General features: G+C 42.4%; 1 protein-coding gene across 1 annotated transcript in view; it reads left to right on the plus strand.

Annotated features, from left to right (window-relative positions):
- Nucleotides 1–20,657, plus strand: part of HCLS1 (hematopoietic cell-specific Lyn substrate 1) — a 29,382-nt gene extending 8,725 nt beyond the window's left edge. The window contains exons 4-14 of the mRNA XM_003941640.4: nt 5,424–5,553; nt 6,805–6,915; nt 8,772–8,826; nt 14,367–14,477; nt 15,733–15,788; nt 16,417–16,486; nt 17,670–17,881; nt 18,917–19,021; nt 19,533–19,743; nt 19,891–19,956; nt 20,074–20,657. Of these exons, the coding sequence (XP_003941689.2) occupies nt 5,424–5,553; nt 6,805–6,915; nt 8,772–8,826; nt 14,367–14,477; nt 15,733–15,788; nt 16,417–16,486; nt 17,670–17,881; nt 18,917–19,021; nt 19,533–19,743; nt 19,891–19,956; nt 20,074–20,210 (1,264 nt within the window). The 3' untranslated portion in view covers nt 20,211–20,657. The remainder of the gene's footprint in view (nt 1–5,423; nt 5,554–6,804; nt 6,916–8,771; nt 8,827–14,366; nt 14,478–15,732; nt 15,789–16,416; nt 16,487–17,669; nt 17,882–18,916; nt 19,022–19,532; nt 19,744–19,890; nt 19,957–20,073) is intronic.
- Nucleotides 20,658–21,332: the final 675 nt, after the last annotated feature.

A 21,332-nucleotide genomic window follows, 5' to 3' on the forward strand; every position in this document is an offset into this window, starting at 1 on the left:
GAGGATCATATGAGTCCAGGAATTCTGGGCAATAGTGCTCTATGCTGATTGGGTCTCCATGTTAAATTCTGAATTAATATGATGCCCTCCCACCTCCCAGGAGTAAGGGACCACAGGTTGCCTAAAAAGGGGTGAACTGGCCAAGGTCAGAAATGGAGCAGGTCAAAACTCCAGTGCTGATCAGTAGTGGGACTGTGTCTGTGAGTAGCCATTGCACTCCATCTTAGGCAACACAGTGAGACTCCATCTCTAAAAAAGAAAAAGGAAAAGAATAAAATCACTATGTCAAATTGCTATAAAAGTTTCTAAACACATATTCTCAGTTTTTCTTCTTATTTCTCTATGAAACAGAAACAGTTCAGCTTGTGGACCACACACTGAATGGCACCACTCTGGAATAATCTTTCAGCACTTCCTGGAACCTGTCTGGCCTTTAGATTAAATATTTACTGTGCTATAACCATAGGATGTCTGCCTCAGTGGCCCTGTCCACTTTCTTGTGCCCTGATATTTTATAGCAAATGGAAATAAAGAATGGTGTGGTGCCAAGAATATTGAAATAGAATTCTGGAGCTCTAGGGACTAGTTCCAGCTCTGCTATAAAAGGGCTCATACTGCTGAAGAGAGTAATAATATTTTGCCATTCTATCTTGATTTGCAGTGGTGACTGGAGATTATAGTATCATCCCTGTTTACCTCACAGGGGTACTGGGGAGAGCCATGGCTATGCCTTAAGATTAATGGCCAATATTTATTAAGCTATTATATGTCATGCAAAACACTAAGTATTTTTTCAAAACAACCCTATATCATAGATGATGTTGCCATCCTGATTTCACAGAAAAGTGAATGGATATATTAATGTTTAGTAATTTGTTCAAGGATACAGAGAAACAATTTGAGCACCCCAATCCAAAAATTCAAAATCTAAAATGTCCCAAAATCTGAAACTTTTTGAAAGCCCATGATACCACAAGTAGAAAATTCCACACCTGATTACATGTGATGGATCACTGTCAAAATGCAGGTGCACAACAGCTTTTTCAGTATCCCTAAGGGAAAAATAAAGTTACTTCCATTTATTTAGATCTTCTTTAATATTTTCCTTAGTATAGTGTATATGACACACAAATGAATTTCACGTTTAGACATGGGTCTCGTTCCCAAGGTATCTGATTATATGGATGCAAATATTCCACAATCTGAAAAAATCCTAAATCCAAAACATTTCTGGTCCTAAGCATTTTGGATGAGGGATACTCACTGTAGTAATTTGAATTCGGCTCGGTCTGACTCCATGAGCTGAAATCTTAACCATTATATCATATTGTTTTTGTCTCATAAACAATATTGTCAATAATTCTCTTATTGAAATAAAATACTAATTCCCATGAGCTAAACTATTGCCATTCCCTAAGGTTGCTTGCTATTATGTTTACAATGACAAAATACTTTATAAGTTGGCCTTAATAATACTACAGTCACTTCATAAACCTCTTTACGAATGCCCAAAGTCTCTTTCATTTAATGTTTTCTCCACTTTATTATTTTTCAAAAATTAACATGTTTTTTTTTTTTTTTTTTTTTTTTTGAGACAGAGTCTTGCTCTGTCACCTAGGCTGGAGTGCAGTGGCGTGATCTCGATTCACTGCAAACTTCGCCTCTCAGGTTCAAACGATTCTCCTGCCTCAGTCTCCTGAGTGGCTGGAATTACAGGCGTCCTCCACCATGCCTGGCTAATTTTTATATTTTTGGTAGTGACAGGGTTTCATCATATTGGCCAGGCTGGTCTTGAACTCCTGACATTGTGATCAACCCACCTCAGCCTCCTGAAGTGCTGGGATTACAAGTGTGAGCCACCATGCCCGGTCACTTTTTCATTTTATTAATGGCATCTTATTAAGAGAAAAAGATCTTAATCCTGATAAAGTCTAATTTATGGGAAAAAAAACTTATGGGGCTAATGCTTTACGTGTCTAAGAAATATTTACCCACCCAAAAATTGTGAACACTTTCTTTGATGTTTTGTCCTAAAGGACTTATAGTTTTAGATTTCACATTTAAGGCCGGGCACGGTGGCTCACACCTATAATCCCAGCACTTTGGGAGGCCGAGGCGGGCGGATCAAGAGATCGAGAGCATCCTGGTCAACATGGTGAAACCCTGTCCCTATTAAACATACAAAAAAATTAGCTGAGCACAGTGACGCGCACCTGTAGTCCCAGCTACTCGGGAGTCTGAGGCAGGAGACTCGCTTGAACCCAGGAGGCGGAGGTTGCGGTGAGCCGAGATTGCACCATTGCATTCCAGCCTGGGTAACAAGAGTGAAAACTCCGTCTCAAAAAAAAAAAAAAGATTTCACATTTAAGTCTATGATCCATTTCAAGTTGTTTTTTCTGTGCAGTGTGAGGACAAGATTGAGGTTCTTTTTTTTTTTGCATGTGATTATTTCGTTGTTCAGTACTATTAGAAGAGTATACTGTTCCCATGGACTTACCTGGCATCTTTGACCACATACACGTGGGTCTGTTTCTGGACTCTATTCTGTTCTCTTGATCTGTTTTCTCTGCTGACAGCATATCATACTGCACTGATAATTGTAGCTTTATGCTAAGTCAAGAAATCATGTAGTTTTCAACTTTGCTGTCCTTTAAAAAAGAAAAAAAGAAAGAAAGAAAAAAAGAGAAATAGGCCAGGCACGGTGGCTCATGCCTGTAATCCCAGCACTTTGGGAGGCCGAGGTGGGCAGATCATGAGGTCAGGAGTTCGAGACCATCCTGGCTAACACAGTGAAACCCCGTCTCTACTAAAAATACAAAAAATTAGCTAGTCATGGTGACACACTCCTGTAGTCCCAGCTACTTGGGAGGCTGAGGTGGGACAATTGCTTGGACCTGGGAGGCGGAGATTGCAGGGAGGTGGAGATTGCAGTGAGCCGAGATTGGACCATTGAACTCCAGCCTGGGTGACAGAGCGAGACTCTGTCTCAATAATAATAATAATAATAATAATAATAATAATAATAATAATAATAAAAAGACCTGTTTAGAATGACTTCAGCTATAACCTAAAGAAGAAGTTGGTTTTCTTTGGGCCTTAACAATTTCATTCAAATTATATCATCTATTAGTATGATCACCTGACTAGTCTTTCTGTTATCCATTAGATGAATGTCCCTGAATATCATTTTCTAATCCCTTTCAAAACTTGTTTTAACTATAATATACTTATAGCCCATTTAACAATAATTATACTCATTAAAAATTTGCAGATTTTTTTCCATTTGAAAGTAAATTTTGGCACCAGTTTTTCGTCTTTCATCTGAATACTTCAGCTGGAAGATATTGGGCAGTCATTTACATGTCCTTGGTACCAGTAGCTTTTGACAGTGTTGGTGTTGAACTAACAACACAAGATCTCTGCTTTCATTGTTGCCAGAGAGTTTAGAGGAGGCATGGGAACAGGGGGTTCTTCCAGCACTTAGCTTAATTTCATCTGATTCATAGCCAGCTTTCTAAAATTAACTGTGGCTAAAGCTGGGACGGCTTTTTTTTTTTTTTTTTTTTTTTTTTTAAGATGGAGTCTTTGCTCTGTCTCCAGGCTGGAGTGCAGTGGCATGATCTCGGCTCACTGCAACCTCTGCCTCCCAGACTCAAGCAATTCTCCTGCCTCAGCCTACCGAGTAGCTAGGACTGCAGGCGTGTACCACCACGCCCAGCTAATTGTTTGTATTTTCAATAAAGTCAGGGTTTCACCATGTTGGCCAGGATGGTCTCGATCTTTTGATATCATGATCCACCCACCTCAGCCTCCCAAAGTGCTGGGATTATAGGCGTCAACCACCATGCCTGGCCTAGAAGACTTTTTAAAAGACCTTTAATGGAATTATCCACTAAAGGCCACCAGATGGATCTATTCTTCCATAAAAGAAGACAATTTCTGCTATGAGACAACCATTCTATATATAATCAATGTGTCTGGTTGTCCTGAGCTGGTGAAGTCCCAGTAACCTCACTATCTCACCACCTAAACCCTCACTGCTTGCTGCAGAAAGTCAAATCTCTTATTTAGGGTTCTCTTGCCCAAATGTTTCCAAGAATCCCTAGATCCTTATATATGTCCAAGTAACAGATCTGATTGCCACTTGTTGCTGAGCGATCACTTCATATCCTCAAGCCAAAGAGGTTGGCTGAGATGGCTCTCCATCCTCTCAAGTGTTGCAGTCACCTTGATGGTAAAGATGGAAGTAGGTGAGAAGTAAGAATACCTTTTTTGGTGTTACTTTCTCTTAGGGATAGAGGTGTCCCTTCAAATCAGAATCATTTGAGCCTTAAAGTGTTATAGCAATTCTTGTGAGTGGATTTTGTTAGTTAGTTTTCATTAGTTATTAGTTTTCTCAGGAATCATCAGCCTGTGGAGAGAGGACAGAAGATCTTAATTCATGACCAAAAAGTATAAAAAATACTACTAATGTATAAGTAAATTTTCCCAATGCTGTTTTTATAAGCATTATTTTTAATGATCTAGTACGCTAATGAAAGGTAATATTTCAATTTATTTAACAATTATCCAACCATTGGGCATATAGATTGTGGTTTTTTTGTTTGTTTGTTTGTTTTTTGCGATGGAGTTTCGCTCTTGTTACCCAGGCTGGAGTGCAATGGCACGATCTCGGCTCACTGCAACCTCCGCCTCCTGGGTTCAGGCAATTCTCCTGCCTCAGCCTCCTGAGTAGCTGGGATTACAGGCACGTGCCACCATGCCCAGCTAATTTTTTGTATTTTTAGTAGAGACGGGGTTTCACCATGTTGACCAGGATGGTCTTGATCTCTTGACCTCATGATCCACCCGCCTGGGCCTCCCAAAGTGCTAGGATTATAGGCTTGAGCCACCGTGCTCGGCCCAGATTGTTTCTTAGTTATTGCTATTATATACAATGCTTTGGTGAGCATCATTAGACATTAAGCTTTGCCATATTTAAAGTCATTTCCTGGTGTAGATTCCTAGGACTAGAATGTGTAGGTCCAATGGTATGTGAATATTTTTCTGCTTTTTGAGACAGATCATCTAATCAATAGAAAGCAGATCCATTCAGAAAAGAACATTCCAGTTATCAGAATATAGGTATCATTGTCCTCTAATATTTAAAAACATGAAAAATGTGACTGAAGATCAGAAGGTTATTTTACTGAGCAAAATAGCAGACTAGAGGAAATATTATTGGCCTATGGAGAGTTTAGATCAGGCTATGGTATGCAGGCCAGACTGATCTCTTACTTCTAGACCCATTACTAGTATATTTTGGGGGCTCAAGTTATTACTAAAAGTAAACAGAACAGATTTCAAGACTTCCATTTTTCTGGGAGGATGGGTTTGTTGACCTCCCTGGGATACATGAGCCTTGGTCATGTGCTTTCTTCCAGCATCCACCAGCTGAGGAACAAAGTATCAGAGGAGCATGATGTTCTCAAGAAGAAAGAGATGGAGTCGGGACCCAAAGCATCCCATGGCTATGGAGGTCGGTTTGGAGTAGAAAGAGACAGAATGGACAAGGTTAGTTGAAAGAGAAAGATTTGCTTTTAAAAAAAAAAATATATATATATATATATATATAAATACATATTTATATATAATTGTATATTTATATAACATAGACATATGTATAACTATATTTATAATATAGAATTATAAATAAATATAAACATAATAGAATTATAAATGTAAATATAATATAAATTTATAAGTATATATTATACCTATATGCTACAATATAGGTATATTATAAATGTATAGTTTGTTCATAAATATATATAATTAAATATTATATAAATATATAATATTTAAGTATATATAAAATATTTCACTAGAACACCCAGATACTTTTGTTCTAGATCAGAATATATATATTTTGACTCATTTATTGGCTCATGAGTTAAAACTCATTCAAAAGTACAGTATTCATTTGGTCTCTTAAATAGAATGTCCATATGTTATTTGTATCCAAATTTTCTGATCTCAACACACAAGATATACATGGCAGAAAATAAGAGTCAAGATATTAGAACTGCTGGCCTGTTGTAGCCCCAACCATACTGTAACTCCTAGACCAAGAAGGCAGGGAGTCTAAGTGGAGGACAAAAACATATGTTTTAAAATCATTCGCTGCTTTTAAATGTTTATGTATTCTATGTTGTAACTTCTCTTTATTATTTTCTTTACTGTGTATTTAGTGATTTTTTTGTATATACGTTCTACATCACATATTATATAAAACCTGAGAGTTCACTTCTGAACTTTGATGGCCATACAGGAGCAAAGATCTAGAACAAAAGCACTGGCTCTCCTAGTGAAATATTCAATCCCGGGCATGGCATCCAGTCAGTCCCCTTGGTCTCTCCTCCATACTACCCCTACTTCTGTTCTGCCGCACAATGCCCTTGTTTTAGCTCTTTTTGTTTCTGGTTTAAACACTGCTCTGTCTACCTAGTCTCTATCCCCTGGTTCCCAGCCCATCCTATGGCAGTGTTCAGAATGAAGACTTCCTAATGGTATTAAAGAAGAACAGGCGTGAGCAGGTCTCCAGAAAAAATCTCCTTTCTCCCATCACATATTCCTTGGCACCACTGTCAGAGGCCGTACATCTAACCCAGAATGGAATTTCTTACATGCCTACATCTCACTCCGTATCTGTGTTTATTTTTTCTTTTTTAAATCAGTTTTGTCTTCTATTTAACTCATCTGAATGTATTTATTTTTTAAGGTCATTTTTATCATTTCAGTCAGTCCATCCTTGATTTTTCTCAGAGTGCAGTGGGCCATGAGTACGTTGCTGAGGTAGAGAAGCACTCTTCTCAGACGGATGCTGCCAAAGGCTTTGGGGGAAAGTACGGAGTTGAGAGGGACAGAGCAGACAAGGTAAGTGACAACTCTGTCTCCCCACCATCCACCTCAAGTCATGTAAAACGTGCCCACACTCACCCCTGGATGTAGGCCCATGCTTCTTTGTTGAAAGACAGGGCAGTGGATGCTGTGAGGACCTGACACCATTATAGGGATACCTCCCTCAGCAAGTTCCTTGGTGCCAATGTTGGAAACCACACACTGAGCTGAAAGACAGTGATTCAAATAAGGAGAAGACTCTCAAACTGTCTGTTTGAATAAGGAATTCCTCAAACCCCTGGTTTTTATTATACTCATATGCATGAAGATAAAACAGAGAATCAGCAAAACTCTTTTGGCTTAATATCAAAACCTTATAAATACTCATGCCTTTTAGGAAAACAGAGTTTATGTTATTACCAGGGCAGCAAATAATCAAGCTAAACAACTATTTAGGGTTACAATGTTTTTAAGAAAGTAACAGTTACTATTTACAGGACCTAGCATCAATCTCCGAAGTCCAGGTATTTTTAAAGACTGCTTTGTACAAAACAAAACAAAATGTTGTTTTAAAGAGAAAAAAAAAGTACAGTATCATTACAGCAGTGTATTGTTGACAGGAGAGTAAGATTGATAACTCATTGATGTGTTTAGCTCCATGCCTCATTAGGTCGGATTCTTTGAACTTATTTTTCATGGTTCAGAATGGTGTCTCCTCCCTTGCAGCTGCACACAGAGGGAGGACATCTCCTTTACAGCTAGCTAAGATGTTTTCTTTTTTCTTTCTTTTTTTTTTTAACAAACAGTTGTTAATTAGGTGGGCATGAATCCTTAAAGCTAAGTTCTAGAACATTAACTGTTTGCATCATAGCGGGGGAAAAACCATGAAAAACAAAACCAGGAAAGTTTAAAACATACTATAAAGCCAAGGGAAGACGTAGAAGGACATTTTTAAAGGCAATAGTGGAATATGGAGCATGCAATGTTCTAGAATCAGGATGGAATTCCCTGTTCCATCTTGGTCGCCCTCCTGCCTGACTTTACGTAATCTCTGATTCTTACATCTTTTGCTCACAAGCCGCAAATGGAATCACCCAGTCAGTGTGTCATGTAAATCAAGAAACAATATGTTAATGAGTTCTTAAGATGCAAAAACCCAGACTTGCTTAGAGACCCATAGTTCCTGAGCTAGATGGAGAACAAAGCTCCAAAACTCTGTGGTAATGTTAGGTATCTGGGCAACATGTCCAGTTCCGGAGCCAGCTAGGATCCAGACTCTCCTGGTTGCAGTCATCCCACCAAAATCCACATATTTGTGTTTCCATTATTGACAAACGAAAGAGAAGAGGCACAGCGTTATCAGCTGGGAATAGAATAATGTCTCTTCATGAGCAGAGTGCGTTCTACTTTACAAGGCAATTTTCTAGGTATTACCTTTCAGTTTTGTGAGGATTCGTTAGGAAGAAAAGCACTAAGTTAGTGAATGAACCTCAGTAGACAATTTACCTTGTCCCATTTAGTTCTCATGATATCCCAAATGAAGAGGGATCATTTTTCTCACTTTACAGTCAAGGTAGAGAAGGCAGGCATGCCTCTCCTCATTTTATATGAAAAGAGACTGGGGCTTAGTAATATAAGGAACATGCCTAAATTTCAACAACTATAAATAGGGGATGTAGGGTTTGAACCTAAAACTATCTGTGTCCAGGGCCTATGTTCATTGCTCTATAGTAGCCTTTGTCCACACCAGCCTGTTCCTATATTAAGCATCCATACTCAGCCTCAAGACCCTACAAACTACCTCTGGGGCTGGGCTGGAAGTAAGGACAGGTCAGGGAGGGGAAAACCTGTTGGCTCTGACTCTAACCAATTCTCTCTCCTCTTCTCTGTAGTCAGCAGTCGGCTTTGATTATAAAGGAGAAGTGGAGAAGCACACATCTCAGAAAGGCAAGGAACTGTACTTCACTCAGCCTCAGCAATCCGACTGGCAGGCTCTTCTGCTAAGACTTTATCTTCCAACAGTTGTCACCAGCTTTTTAAATTCCATGACCCAGCTCACCGCTGTATTTTTTACTTTTTTTTGTTTCTTTGTTTTTGAGACAGGGTCTTGTGCTGTTACCCAGGTGGGAGTGCAGTGGCATGATCACTGGTCACTGCAGCTTTGACTTCCTGGGTTCAAGCAATCCTCCAACCTTAGCGTTCTGAGTAGCTGTGACTACAGGTGTGCGCCACCATGCCTGGCTAATGTTTTTTTCTTTGTAGAGATGGAGTCTCACTATGTTGCCCAGGTGGCCTCATCTCAAGTGATCCTCCCCTCTTGCCCTCTCAAAGTGCTGGGATTACAGACATGAGCCACCACACCCAGCACTATTTTATATACTTATTAATCCCAGTGTATACTTGTTTCTCTTTTTCTCCATTATTGCTTTCTATAATATTAAGTTTTCAAATCCCTCTTTTTCCTCTAATGGATTGAAAGTAAGGTATTCTATTCCTTTATTTTAGAAAGTTGTTCCTAAATTTTAACATGCATTTTTGACTTAAATTTAAAATTAATCACAATCTTGGCTGGGTGTGGTGGCTGACACCTGTAATTCCAGCACCTTGGGAGGCCAAGGTGGGCAGATCACCTGAGGTTGGTAGTTCAAGAACAGCCTGACCAACATGGAGAAACCATGTTTTAGAAACTACTAAAAATAAAAAATTAGCTGGGCATGGTGGTGCATGCCTGTAATTCTAGCTACTTGGGAGGCTGAGGCAGGAAAATCACTTGAACCCTGGAGGAGGAGGTTGCAGTCAGCCGAGATTGCGCCATTGCACTCCAGCCTGGGCAACAAGAGTGGAACTTGATCTCAAAAAAAAAAAAAAAAAAAAAAAATTAATCACAATCTCTTCCTCAGTATATAAGATACATAGACTATTTTAACTACATTTCTTTTAACAAACCATATTGTTGGCATTCAGTATATTGGTTCCATCTTATTCCATCTTATTATTGGTTTCATCTTATCTTATTATTCCATCTTATTATTGGTTCCATCTCATAAACCCCACAAAAATTAATCATTATTATTACTTAGTAAGTGCTTATTTAAATTGACCAAGGTATTTACCTATTTTCTAGCTCAACATTGCTTATTGTATTTCTTTGTTTCATCTTTGCATCTTCTATTTTCTTCTTGCTAAAATATATCCATTAATAAGCCTTTTAATGAGTCTATGAAATGACTTTCAGTCTTTGAAAAATGTCTATTTTGCATCATTCTTATTATTTTCCCATCATCACTTCAAAGATATTATTTCGTTGTTTCTGAGATCTCTCTTGTCAGACTATCATTCCTGTGTAAATAACATGTCTTATCTCTCTGGGGTTTTTTTTTGATTAAAGATTTTCTGTTGGTCTCTGATATTCTGCATTATTAGGGTGTGTCTAGGTGTTAGGCCTATTTTTTATTATCCTATGTGGGACGTATTGCTCTTTTTCAACCTCAGATGTGACTTTCATTATATAAAGTTCTCAGATATTTTCTCTTTGAATAATACCTCTTGTCTCTTCTCTTTATGTTCCCGTGCTGCATTCTGGGTAATTCCTTAAGATCTAGGTTAAGTTCACTAATTCTCCCTTCAGCTGTATTCCATTATGGTTTAAGCTATCCATTATTTTAAACTTTCAAATCCCTTCCCTCTCCTTCCTTCCCCTTCCCTCCACTTCTCTTACTTTCCTTTCTCTCCTTCCTTCTACCTTGACCTCCTAAAGTGCTGGGATTACAGGCATGAGCCACCATATCAGATATTTTCATTTCCGAAAGTTTCCTTTGGCTCTGTTGCACATCTGTTGATTCATTTTCCGTAAGACATTACAGTTTCATTACAATTCCCTGTTCCACTTCTTTAAGCTCTTTAATTATTTTAAATATGTACTTTATAGTTTCTTTCATATTTTATATTATTTACAGTTCTTGACTGTGCCAGTTCTTCTAACTAATCTGCTTTTCCTCATGGTTATTTATTTCCTCAATGGTTTGTAATATTTGTTTATAAACTTATTTCAGTGAAGGAGAAGGATATTTGTTTTATGAGAATTTCATGTGCCCTGGTGTTTAGCAAGTACCTCATGCAGGGAAATTTTGCCTCTACTTCTGGATGAATTCTAGAGGTCTTAATAGTAATGGACATTTTTTTTTCTTTATTATTATCTTTTCACAGGAGTTCAAGTCCTTCTGTTTTTTAAGTTGGTATGGTATGTTGTGCTTTTCAAAGAATTTGTTCATTTTGTCTGTGTTGTGAGGTTTATTGGCATAAGTTCATTTAGAATATTCTCTTATTTTCTTTTTAACTTCTGTAAGATTTCTAGTGATGTGAAATGTCCATTTTCATTTCTGATCTTGTTTATTTGTGTTTTTTCTCTTTTAAATTATTCTTACTAGAAGTTCATCAATTTTATTTTTTTTCCAAAGAACAAGTTTTTGGCTTTGCTAATTTTCTCTATTGTTTACCAGTTTAAAAAAAATGTATGGGTTTCTGCTCATATCTTTATGTTTTTCTACTTAGTGTTGATTTAGTTTTTTTCTTTTTCTAGCTTCTTAAGGTAGAAACTTAGATAATTGATTTTAAGCCTTCCTTTCTTTACTATATGGGCACTTAAAAAGCTATACATTTCCCTCTAAACACTACATTCATTTGCTACATACATTTGCTACATTCAGCAAATATTATATATGTTTTAATTTTCATTCATCACAAACCTGTGGTCCCAGCTATTAAGGGGGGCTAATGTGAGAGGATCCTTGAGCCCAGGAGTTTGAGGCTGCAGTGAGCCATGATTGTGCCACTACATTTTGGCCTGGACAACAGAGTGAGACCCTGTCTCAAAAAAAAAAGCAAAAATGAAAACATTTATTTAGTTAAAATATTTTCTTATTTCTCTTGTAATTTCTTCTTTGACACATTTATTATTTAAAAGTTGTTACTAATTTTCTAAGTAATTTAATTGACTTCTAATTTAATTCTCTTATGATCAGAATATGATTTCTAATATTTCAGTCTTTTGAAATGTACTGAGACTTATTGAGACTTATGGACCAGCACATGGTTTATTTGGTCAATGTTCTATATGCATGAAAAAAGCACATTCTATAGTTTAGAGTATAGTGTTGTAAGAGTCAATTATGTCTTATTAGCTGATAATGTTTGAATCTTCTGTAATTTTACTGATTCCTTTTTGCCTAAAATGCCTATCAATTAAGGAAAGAATGGTGTTAAAATTTTCAACTACTGTTATAGATTTGTCTATTTCTTGTTCTACTTCTGTCAGCTTTTGCATTGTGTGTGTGTGTGTGTGTGTGTGTGTGTGTGTGTGTGTGTGTGTCTGGTAGAGTCTCGCTATGTTTCCTAGGTTGGTCTCAAACTCCTGGGGTCAAGCCATCCTCCTGCTTCAGCCTTCTGAGTAGCTGGGACTACAGGCATTCACCACGCATGGTGTTTAAAATTTTTGTTTTATTTAAGAGCTTCATGCATTTTGATTCTGTGAATAGGTTTATACCAGCATGCACATTCCTGATGAATGGCATTGTTCTTTTATCATTGTATCATGTCTTTCTTGTCTCTTATAATGCACTTTGTCTTGAGATCACTTTGTCTCATATTCATATCATCTTTCTTATTCTTATTCTTTCCACAATATATATTTTCCTGGATCAGTATTTAATTTCTCAGCTTAGAATTCCTGCATCACATAAGTGGTAAAAAAAAATTTGTGTGTGTGTGTGTATTTGCATTCTACACTCAGGTGTAGGCTTGGAGTTTCCAAGTCTCATAAGCAAATTTTCCCCCTATCAAATGTTGAACAGGCTAAAAGCCCCCCTCGCCATTTTCCTGGATAAATGAGTAGAATTTTTCTAGCACTCTCTTATAGGAGTGGAGACAGCTTCATTTGTGGTTTTCTTCCCTCCTCCCCCATTTTTACATGGAAATTAGAACCCAGACCCTTGATTCTAATCCCTATTCATTACATTTGGAATTTAAAATCTAATCAGGTATGATAGTTCACACATGTAATTACAGCACTTTGGGAGGCTGAGGTGAGTGGATCCTTTGAGACCAGGAGTTTAAGGCTAGCCTGGCCGACATAATGAGACCTCATCACTACAGAATTTCTTTTAAATTTTTTCGAGATGGAGTCTGCAACCTCCACCTCCTGGGTTCAAGCAATTTTCCTGCCTCAGCCTCCCAAGTAGCTGGGATTACAGGCACCTACCACCCTGCCTGGCTAATTTTTATATTTTTAGTAGAGATGGCCATGTTGGCCAGGCTAGTCTCAAACTCCTGATCTGGTGATCCACCCACCTTGGCCTCCAAAAATGTTGGAATAACAGGCATGAGCCATTGTGCTTATCCCTCCCTCCCTCTCTCCCTCCCTCCCTTCCTTTCTTCCTTCCTTCACTCCCTCCCTCCCTCTCTCCCTCCTTCCTTCTTTCTTTCTTTTTTTATTTTTGACAGAGTCTTGCTCTGTTGCCCAGGGTGGAGTGCCATGGTGTGATCTCAGCTCACTGCAACCTCCGCCTCCCGGGTTCAAGTGATTCTTCTGCCTCAGACCCCCAAGCAGCTGGGACTACAGGCACAGACTACCACACCTAGATAGTTTTTGTATTGTTTAGTAGAGACAGGGTTTCACCATTTTGGCCATGTGGGTCTCCAACTCCTGACCTCAAGTGATCCTCCTGCCTCCGCTCCCAAAGTGCTGGGATTACAGGCGTGAGCATGATGCCTGGCCTGAGCTTCACTCTTTAAAACAAAATTGTTATGTTTTATCTGACATTTCTATGTGCTTATATAAGAGTAGGGGAAAGGCATACATTTCATATATCTGCCCTTTTTTTCTGGGAATCTCTTCACTCTCTATGCTTGCCCCTTCTTGAAAATGGGAATGTTCTCATCTTCGGATAGAAATGAGAGAGGGAAAAGGTAAGCAATATTCAATTAGAAGGCTACTTAGGGCTGGGCGCAGTGGCTCATACCTGTAATCCCAGCACTTTGGGAAGCCAAGGCAGGTGGTTCATGAGGTCAGGAGATTGAGACCATTCTGGCTAACACGGCAAAACCCCATCTCTACTAAAAACACAAAAAATTAGCTGGGTGTGGTAGCATATGCCTGTAATCCCAGCTACTTGTAAAGCTGAGGCAGGAGAATCCTTTGAACTTGGTAGGTGGAGGTTGCAGTGAGTAGAGATCAAGCCACTGCACTCCAGCCTGGGTGACAGAACGAGACTCCATCTCAACAACAACAACAACAACAACAACAACAACAGCAACAACAACAGAAAGACTACTTAGGGCATGATTTCTCTTTAATTCCTCTGAATTCAATCCCTGCTCTTTTTCCAGGCCCCTAACACTCTGCACCCATTCCTGCTGGCCTCTCTTGACCAGCGCTTCCCTTTGTGCTGGAGCCTAAGGGTGGGCTCTCATGACTGCTCCTTCTACCATAGATTACTCTCGTGGCTTTGGTGGCCGGTACGGGGTGGAGAAGGATAAACGCGACAAGGCAGCTCTGGGATATGACTACAAGGGAGAGACGGAGAAACACGAGTCCCAGCGAGGTGAGTTGGGGTTGGAAGGGGGAATGTCACAGATAGTACAGGGCTCTCCTTCCTTCCTTACTGGAAGCTCACCCAGGAGCCCCAGAATACAGAGGGGCCAGATGTCCAGAGCAGGGGGTGAGTGGACAGTAAGCGCATGCGTGGGTGGTGGTAGTGAGGGGAGAGAGGAAAACAGCAGGATTAAGAACAGTGCCTACGCCGGCCAGGCACGGTGGCTCACACCTATAATTCTAGCACTTGGGGAGGCTGAGGCAGGCAGATCACCTGAGATTGGGAGTTCGAGACCAACCTGACCAACATGATGAAACCCCGTCTCTACTAAACATACAAAAATTAGCTGGGTGTGGTGGTGCATGCATGTAATCCCAGCTACTTGAGAGGCTGAAGCAGGAGAATCGCTTGAACTCAGGAGGTGGAGGTTGCAGTGAGCCTAGATTATGCCTCCAGCCTGAGCAACAAGAGTGAAACTCTGTCTCCAAAAAAAAAAAAAAAAAAAAAAAAAAAGGCTGGGCACAGTGGCTCACACCTGTAATCCCAGAACTTTGGGAGGCTGAGGTGGGTGGATCACAAGGTCAAGAGATCAAGACCATCCTGACCAACATGGTGAAACCCTGTCTCTACTAAAAATACAAAAAATTAGCTGGACGTGGTGGCACATGCCTGTAATCCCAGCTACTTGGGAGGCTGAGACAGGAAAATTGCTTCAACCCAGGAGGCAGAGGTTGCGGTGAGCCGAGATCCTGTCATTGCACTCCAGCCTGGGCAACAAGAGCAAAACTCTGTCTCAAAAAAAAAAAAAAAAAAAAAAGAGCAGGGCTTAGCGGGGAGGTGAGAGAGAAGGGAGCGTTGAGGAAGGGTTGAGGACAGAAAGCTGGGTGATGGCCAGAGGATGCTTTGCCATGAGTCTTAGAGGGCCCTCTGCTGTCATCACAGAGGATAAGGAGATTTACTGCTTCCTTGGAACCCATAGGGATGGCTGGAGTGCTCTCTGTATTTTTTCCTATTTTACATTTTTCCTTAACTGTTGCTTTTTGCTTTCCATGTTTCTCTATTTCCGTCTTTCTTTTCTCCATTCTCTCCCAGATTTTTTCCCCATCTGTTTCCCTCTCTTCTCATCCATGTCTCTATCTTCTGACTCTCACATTTCCTCCTACGTCTCTGTTTTCCACATTCCTGTCTTTCTTCCCACTGATTCTTCTCCCCACACATTCCCAGCATTTTGATTTCCTGTAACTCAGTACTTTTTATCCTGCAGATTATGCCAAGGGCTTTGGTGGTCAGTATGGAATCCAGAAGGACCGAGTAGATAAGGTAAAGCACCAGAACACCAATGTCTTAAGAAGAGTTTTCTAAGTTTAGGGAAGTGCGCAGAGAAGAGTGTGAGGCAAGGCTGGGAGAAGGAGGGGATGGCAATGCTCGGTGCCCAGAGCCTATCCTGCTGGCATCCTGCTCTCTGCACTGACTCAGTATCAACGGGGCATGTCTTCCAAAGCCTGAGCTTTGACTTGGGACAGTGGGAGAGGCATACAGAGACACAGATCAACCGCAGGGAAAGGTGGTGTGGGACTGGAAATTGTATTGATTTCTTGGCATTGCTTAACCCAATCTTAAGTCTCTTCCCACCCCATGCCACTGTCCTCCCTACACTAATTTCTCCTCATGCATTGGCCAGGGGCCCTGCTACATTCTAGGCAACTGGGTTTGGAGACATGAGATTCTAAGGTCACTGAGCTTTTGAAAGGGGTAGCTGAACCCAGCAGTTTAGAACTTCTTTACCCCCTTCTCTACCACAAAACAATATTGGAACATGCTGTCCAGCCTTTGAGCATCCAGTGGTTAAGGATGCCTCCTACAGTGGCCCCGACCCCCAAGACCATCTCCAGGTCACCGCTATTCCTGCCCCTCCCCCACAACACACATGCTGTTCTCCTGCCTGCAGAGCGCTGTCGGCTTCAATGAAATGGAGGCCCCGACCACAGCTTATAAGAAGACAACACCCATAGAAGCCGGTGAGGTTTTGTGATCCACTCTCGATGAACCTCGCTACCTTCTTCCTCATTTGTTTTCCTCCCCAGACTATCTCCTCCATGCCTTTAACTACCTGGATTAGCTGAGGTAAACCTGATCCCTATCCTTATGTTCCCAAATTCTGGCTCTCCTAGAAAAACCAGGTCAGGCAGGGCTCATGCCTGTAATCCCAACACTTTGGGAGGCTGAGGTGGGAGGATTGCTTGAGCTCAGGAGTTTAGGAACAGCTTAGACAACATGGGGAAACCCTATCTCTATAAATAATACAAAAATTAGCCAGGTGTGGTGGTACATGCCTACAATCCCAGCTGCTTGGGAGGCTGAGGCAGGAGAATCGCTTGAACTCAGGAGACGAAGGTTTCAGTGAGCTGAGATCATGCCAGTGCACTTCAGCCTGGGTGACAGAGTGAGACTCTGTTAGAAAGGAAGGAAGGAGGGAGGGAGAGAAGGAGGGAGGGAGGGAGGGAGGAAGGGAGGGAAGGGAGGGAGGGAAGAAAGAGAAAGACCAAGTCAAGTAGATAGAGAGATAGAGTGATGTGGGGGAAGGAACTGGAGGCAGAGAACAAAGTGTGGCATGGGGTGGGGGTGGGGTGGGGTGGGGGCACTGGTGGGGAACCACTTGGGAAGGACACATAGGGATAGGAGCTTCGGATGGGGCTGAGGATGAGTAGTGGCTCAAAGGCATACAGATTTATGGAATATAGACGAGGAGGATGCTGGTTGGAACCTCAACATTTACAATTTAGAAAAGATGCAAGTAGGTTGGGCATGGTGATTCATGCCTGTAATCCCAGCACTTTGGGATGCTGAGGTAGGAGAATCACTTGAGCCCAGGAGTTCAAGAACAGGCTGGGCAACACAGGGAGATCCCCTCTTTATAAAAAATACAAAAATTAACTGGACTTGGTGGTGTGCAGCTGTGACAACTACTCCAGAGGCTGAGGTAGGGGGATTGTCTTAGGTTGCATAGCCTGGCTTTATAAAAATCCGGGCCTCAGGGCTACATCACCCTCCTATAATCCCCTTGTTCCTCTATCAATACCTTCCTGTCCCACAAGTCCCTCCTCCTGGATATTTAACTGATTCCGCTTCTTCCTTCAAGTGTCGCCCCTTCCCCACCTTCCAGTCCAAGACAACCCTAATTCTTCTTGCCTGTGGCCACAGCTTCTAGTGGTGCCCGTGGGCTGAAGGCAAAATTTGAGTCCATGGCTGAGGAGAAGAGGAAGCGAGAGGAAGAGGAGAAGGCACAGCAGGTGGCCAGGAGGCAACAGGAGCGAAAGGCTGTGGCAAAGATGATCCCTGAGGCTCCACAGCCAGGGGTAGCTGTAGAGGAGCCAGCGGTACCAGCCCCACTGCCCAAGAAAATCTCTTCAGAGGTGAGTGCCTGGCCCTTCAGGATCCATATCCAAGATCTCTTGCCCAGACAGGACCCTAAGGGGTCCAAACCATTGGCAGAAAATAAGGCAAAGGCCTCCCCTGGGTTGGGCAGCATCTGTTGTCTCTGACTTTAGAAGACTTCAGTCTCACGTAATTGGGCCTCATATATCAGAATGTTAGAAAGAAAACTCCAAGATTTACATAGTACAACAGAAAGCAAGTCACCAGCCAGTACAGCCAATTATTGCTATAGGAACTAAGAGGAAGGGACTGTCACTTCAGGTTGGAGCCCGTCTTGAAGAATGAGTTCCATTTGAATTGGCAGAGAGCAGGAGAAGGTGTTCCTCATAAATGTAACAGTGAAGACATGCATGATGTGGTGGGTCATGCTTGTAATCCTAGCATTTTGGGAGGCCAAGGTGAGAGGATCACTTGAAGCCAGGAGTTCTAGACCAACCTGGGCAACATAGAAAGACCCTATCCCTATATATATTTTTAAAAAACTAAAGATTAGCTGGGCATGGTGGTGCACACCTATAGTCCCAGCTACTTGGGAGGCTGAGAGAGGAGGATCATTTGAGCCCAGGAGTTTGAGGCTACAGTGAACTATGATCTCACCACTATGCTCCAGCTGGGGCAGCAGAGTGAGACCCTGTCTCAAAAAAAATTAAAAATAAAAAGAATGAAGATGGGCCAGTCATGGTGGCTCACACCTATGATCCCAGTACTTTGGGAGGAGGAGGTGGGTGGATCATGAGGTTAGGAGTTCAAGACTAGCCTGACCAACATGGTAAAACCCCATCTCTACTAAAAATATAAAAATTAGCTAGGCATGGTGGCATGTGCCTTTAATCCCAGCTACTCAGGAGGTTGAGGCAGGAGAGTCACTTGAACCTGGGAGGTGGAGGTTGCAGTGAGCCGAGATTGTGCCACTGCACTCCAGCTTGAGTGACAGAGCAAGATTCTGTACAAAAAAAAAAAAAAAAAGTGAAGATGGAGGTTTGCTTACTTGAGAGATGCTTCATTCTCCATAGGCCTGGCCTCCAGCTGGGACTCCTCCATCATCAGAGCCTGAGCCTGTGATAACCAGCAGGGAAAATCCAGCGCCGTTGCTGCCCGTGAGGCTGACTCTCCCGGAGGTAAGGAAACCGCCAAAGATTCTCTGCCCCCTACACCATCTCCTCGAGTCTTAGGAAGGTGGGCTGTTCAGGGTGGCCAACCATCCTGGTTTACCTTGCACTGTTCTGGTGTTAGCACGTAAGTCCTTGCATTCTGGGAAACTCCTTTGTCCTGGGCAAATAGGACAGTAGGTTATCCTAGCAGTGGTAGCTCAACAATGTGCTTTTGCTTCAGTGTTTCCTTGGTCTCCCAAAGAATCTGACTTGCTTTCCACTTCCCTCCCCTCACACCTTTTACATTTTCTTCTCATTGTCTCTGGAATGTGTTTTGGGTGGTGGGTGTGGGAGGAAGTTGAGGAGTGAAGACGGATGGATGAAAGGCTGTGTCCCCCAGGAGGGGCTGGTAGGCAGAGGCAAGTGTGGAGGGGAGAAGAGGCAGGGTGGTGAAGGGCAGGGAGGCGGATCTTAGCAGTCCTTCATTGAGTCCTCCTGGAGAGTGGAAGTCACACGGCTTCACATTGTCTCTTCTCAGGACAACGAGGAGCCCCCTGCTCTACCCCCTAGGACTCCAGAAGGCCTCCAGGTGGAGGAAGAGCCAGTATATGAAGCAGAGCCTGAGCCCGAGCCTGAGAATGACTATGAGGATGTTGGGGATATGGACAGGCCTGAGCAGGAGGATGAACCAGAGGGGGACTATGAGGAGGTGCTTGAGCCTGAAGGGTCTTTTTCCTCCACTCTGGCTGGTGAGTGGTGGGAGGAGAAGCAGGAGAATTTGGTCATGTCCAGGGGAGGGTAAGAGGAAGAAGAATTTCTTTGTTGACCCATCAGGAGCTTTCTCTGTTTGCCTTCTTTAAGTTGATGAGACCATGTTTGTGTTTCTCATTATGCAGGATCATCGGGCTACCAGGCTGGGGCTCTGGGGATCTCAGCTGTGGCCCTATATGATTACCAAGGAGGTAGGTTGGGAGTGGCCTGAGGACCCTGGTGCCTGGAGGCCCCGATACAAGGCAGGGGGACATGGGGAAAGAGATTCGTGTCTGACCATTCTAATATTCCCTCAACTTTCTCCCCAGAGGGAAGTGATGAGCTTTCCTTTGATCCAGATGACGTCATCACTGACATTGAGATGGTGGACGAGGGCTGGTGGCGGGGACGTTGCCATGGCCACTTTGGACTCTTCCCTGCAAATTATGTCAAGCTCCTGGAGTGACTGGAGCTAGCTGTCTGCTGCAACTGTGATTTCCCATGTCCAGAGTGGCTCTGCCTCCACCCCTTCCCTATTCCTGCTGCAAATCTTTGACCAGATGAGGTCCTAGGCAGACTTCCCTCTCCCGCTTCATTAAGGGCTTAGGGCAGAGACAGCATGGGGAAGGAGGTCCCCTTCCCCAGAATCCTCTCTACCCTGGATGAACTCATAGACATTTCTTTTGTGGTCCTGCCTCCTTCCACATGAACACCTCTCTGCCACCCCAAGCTCTGCTCTCCACCTCTGTGAGCTCTGGGCTTCCCGGTTTGTTTACTTGGGAAAGTATGTCTAGATTGTGTGGTTTGCCTGGTTGTGCTATTTGCTCACTTTCCTTCCCTGAAGAAATATCTCTAAACCTTTTTTCTCTTCAGCCCTAAAATTCTAAATAAAGTAGGATTGTGGTCACCTCTATGCTGAGGTAAATGGTACTTTTTGTGTGGCTCTCATGGCCCCAAATCTTAAGGCTCCAGCCTTTCCTCTTCCAGGCATATCCAGGAGACTTTCTCTTATCACTGCCGATTCCCCTGCACCCTAGATGTCAAGGGCTAGGCCTTTTCCTTCGACTGAACTTTTTTTTTGAAATGTAGTCTCGCTCTGTCACCCCGGCTGGAGTGCAGTGGCACCATCTCAGCTCACTGCAGCCTCCACCTCCTGGGTTCAAGCAATTCTTGTGCCTCAGCCTCCCGAGTAGCTAGAACTGCAGGTGCTTGCCACCATGCCTGGGTAGTTTTTGTATTTTTAGTAGAGATGGGTTTTTCCCATGTTGGCCAGGCTGGTCTCAAACTCCTGACTTCAGGTGATAGCCCGCCTTAGCCTCCCAAAGTGCTGGGATTACAGGCATAAACCACTGTGTCTGGCCTACTTAGGCTGCACTTGAAACTCAGTCCAAAACAGAGCAGCCAGAGGAATGGCAGTAAGTGGGATAAGAGGGGCCGGGTCGTATCCTAGGTATGCCTATCAGGCAGTTCAGCTTCTACTGGCTTTAGCAGTAGTGGAAGCCCCGCCAACTTCTACCTGGGGGTGATGACCACACTCTTTTAGGGATGTAATGATCACTCTGGAGGAAGACAGGGGATAGGAAAAAGG

The sequence above is a fragment of the Saimiri boliviensis genome, chromosome 8, assembly GCF_048565385.1.
Source record: "Saimiri boliviensis isolate mSaiBol1 chromosome 8, mSaiBol1.pri, whole genome shotgun sequence".
In the NCBI taxonomy this organism is placed as follows: domain Eukaryota; kingdom Metazoa; phylum Chordata; class Mammalia; order Primates; family Cebidae; genus Saimiri; species Saimiri boliviensis.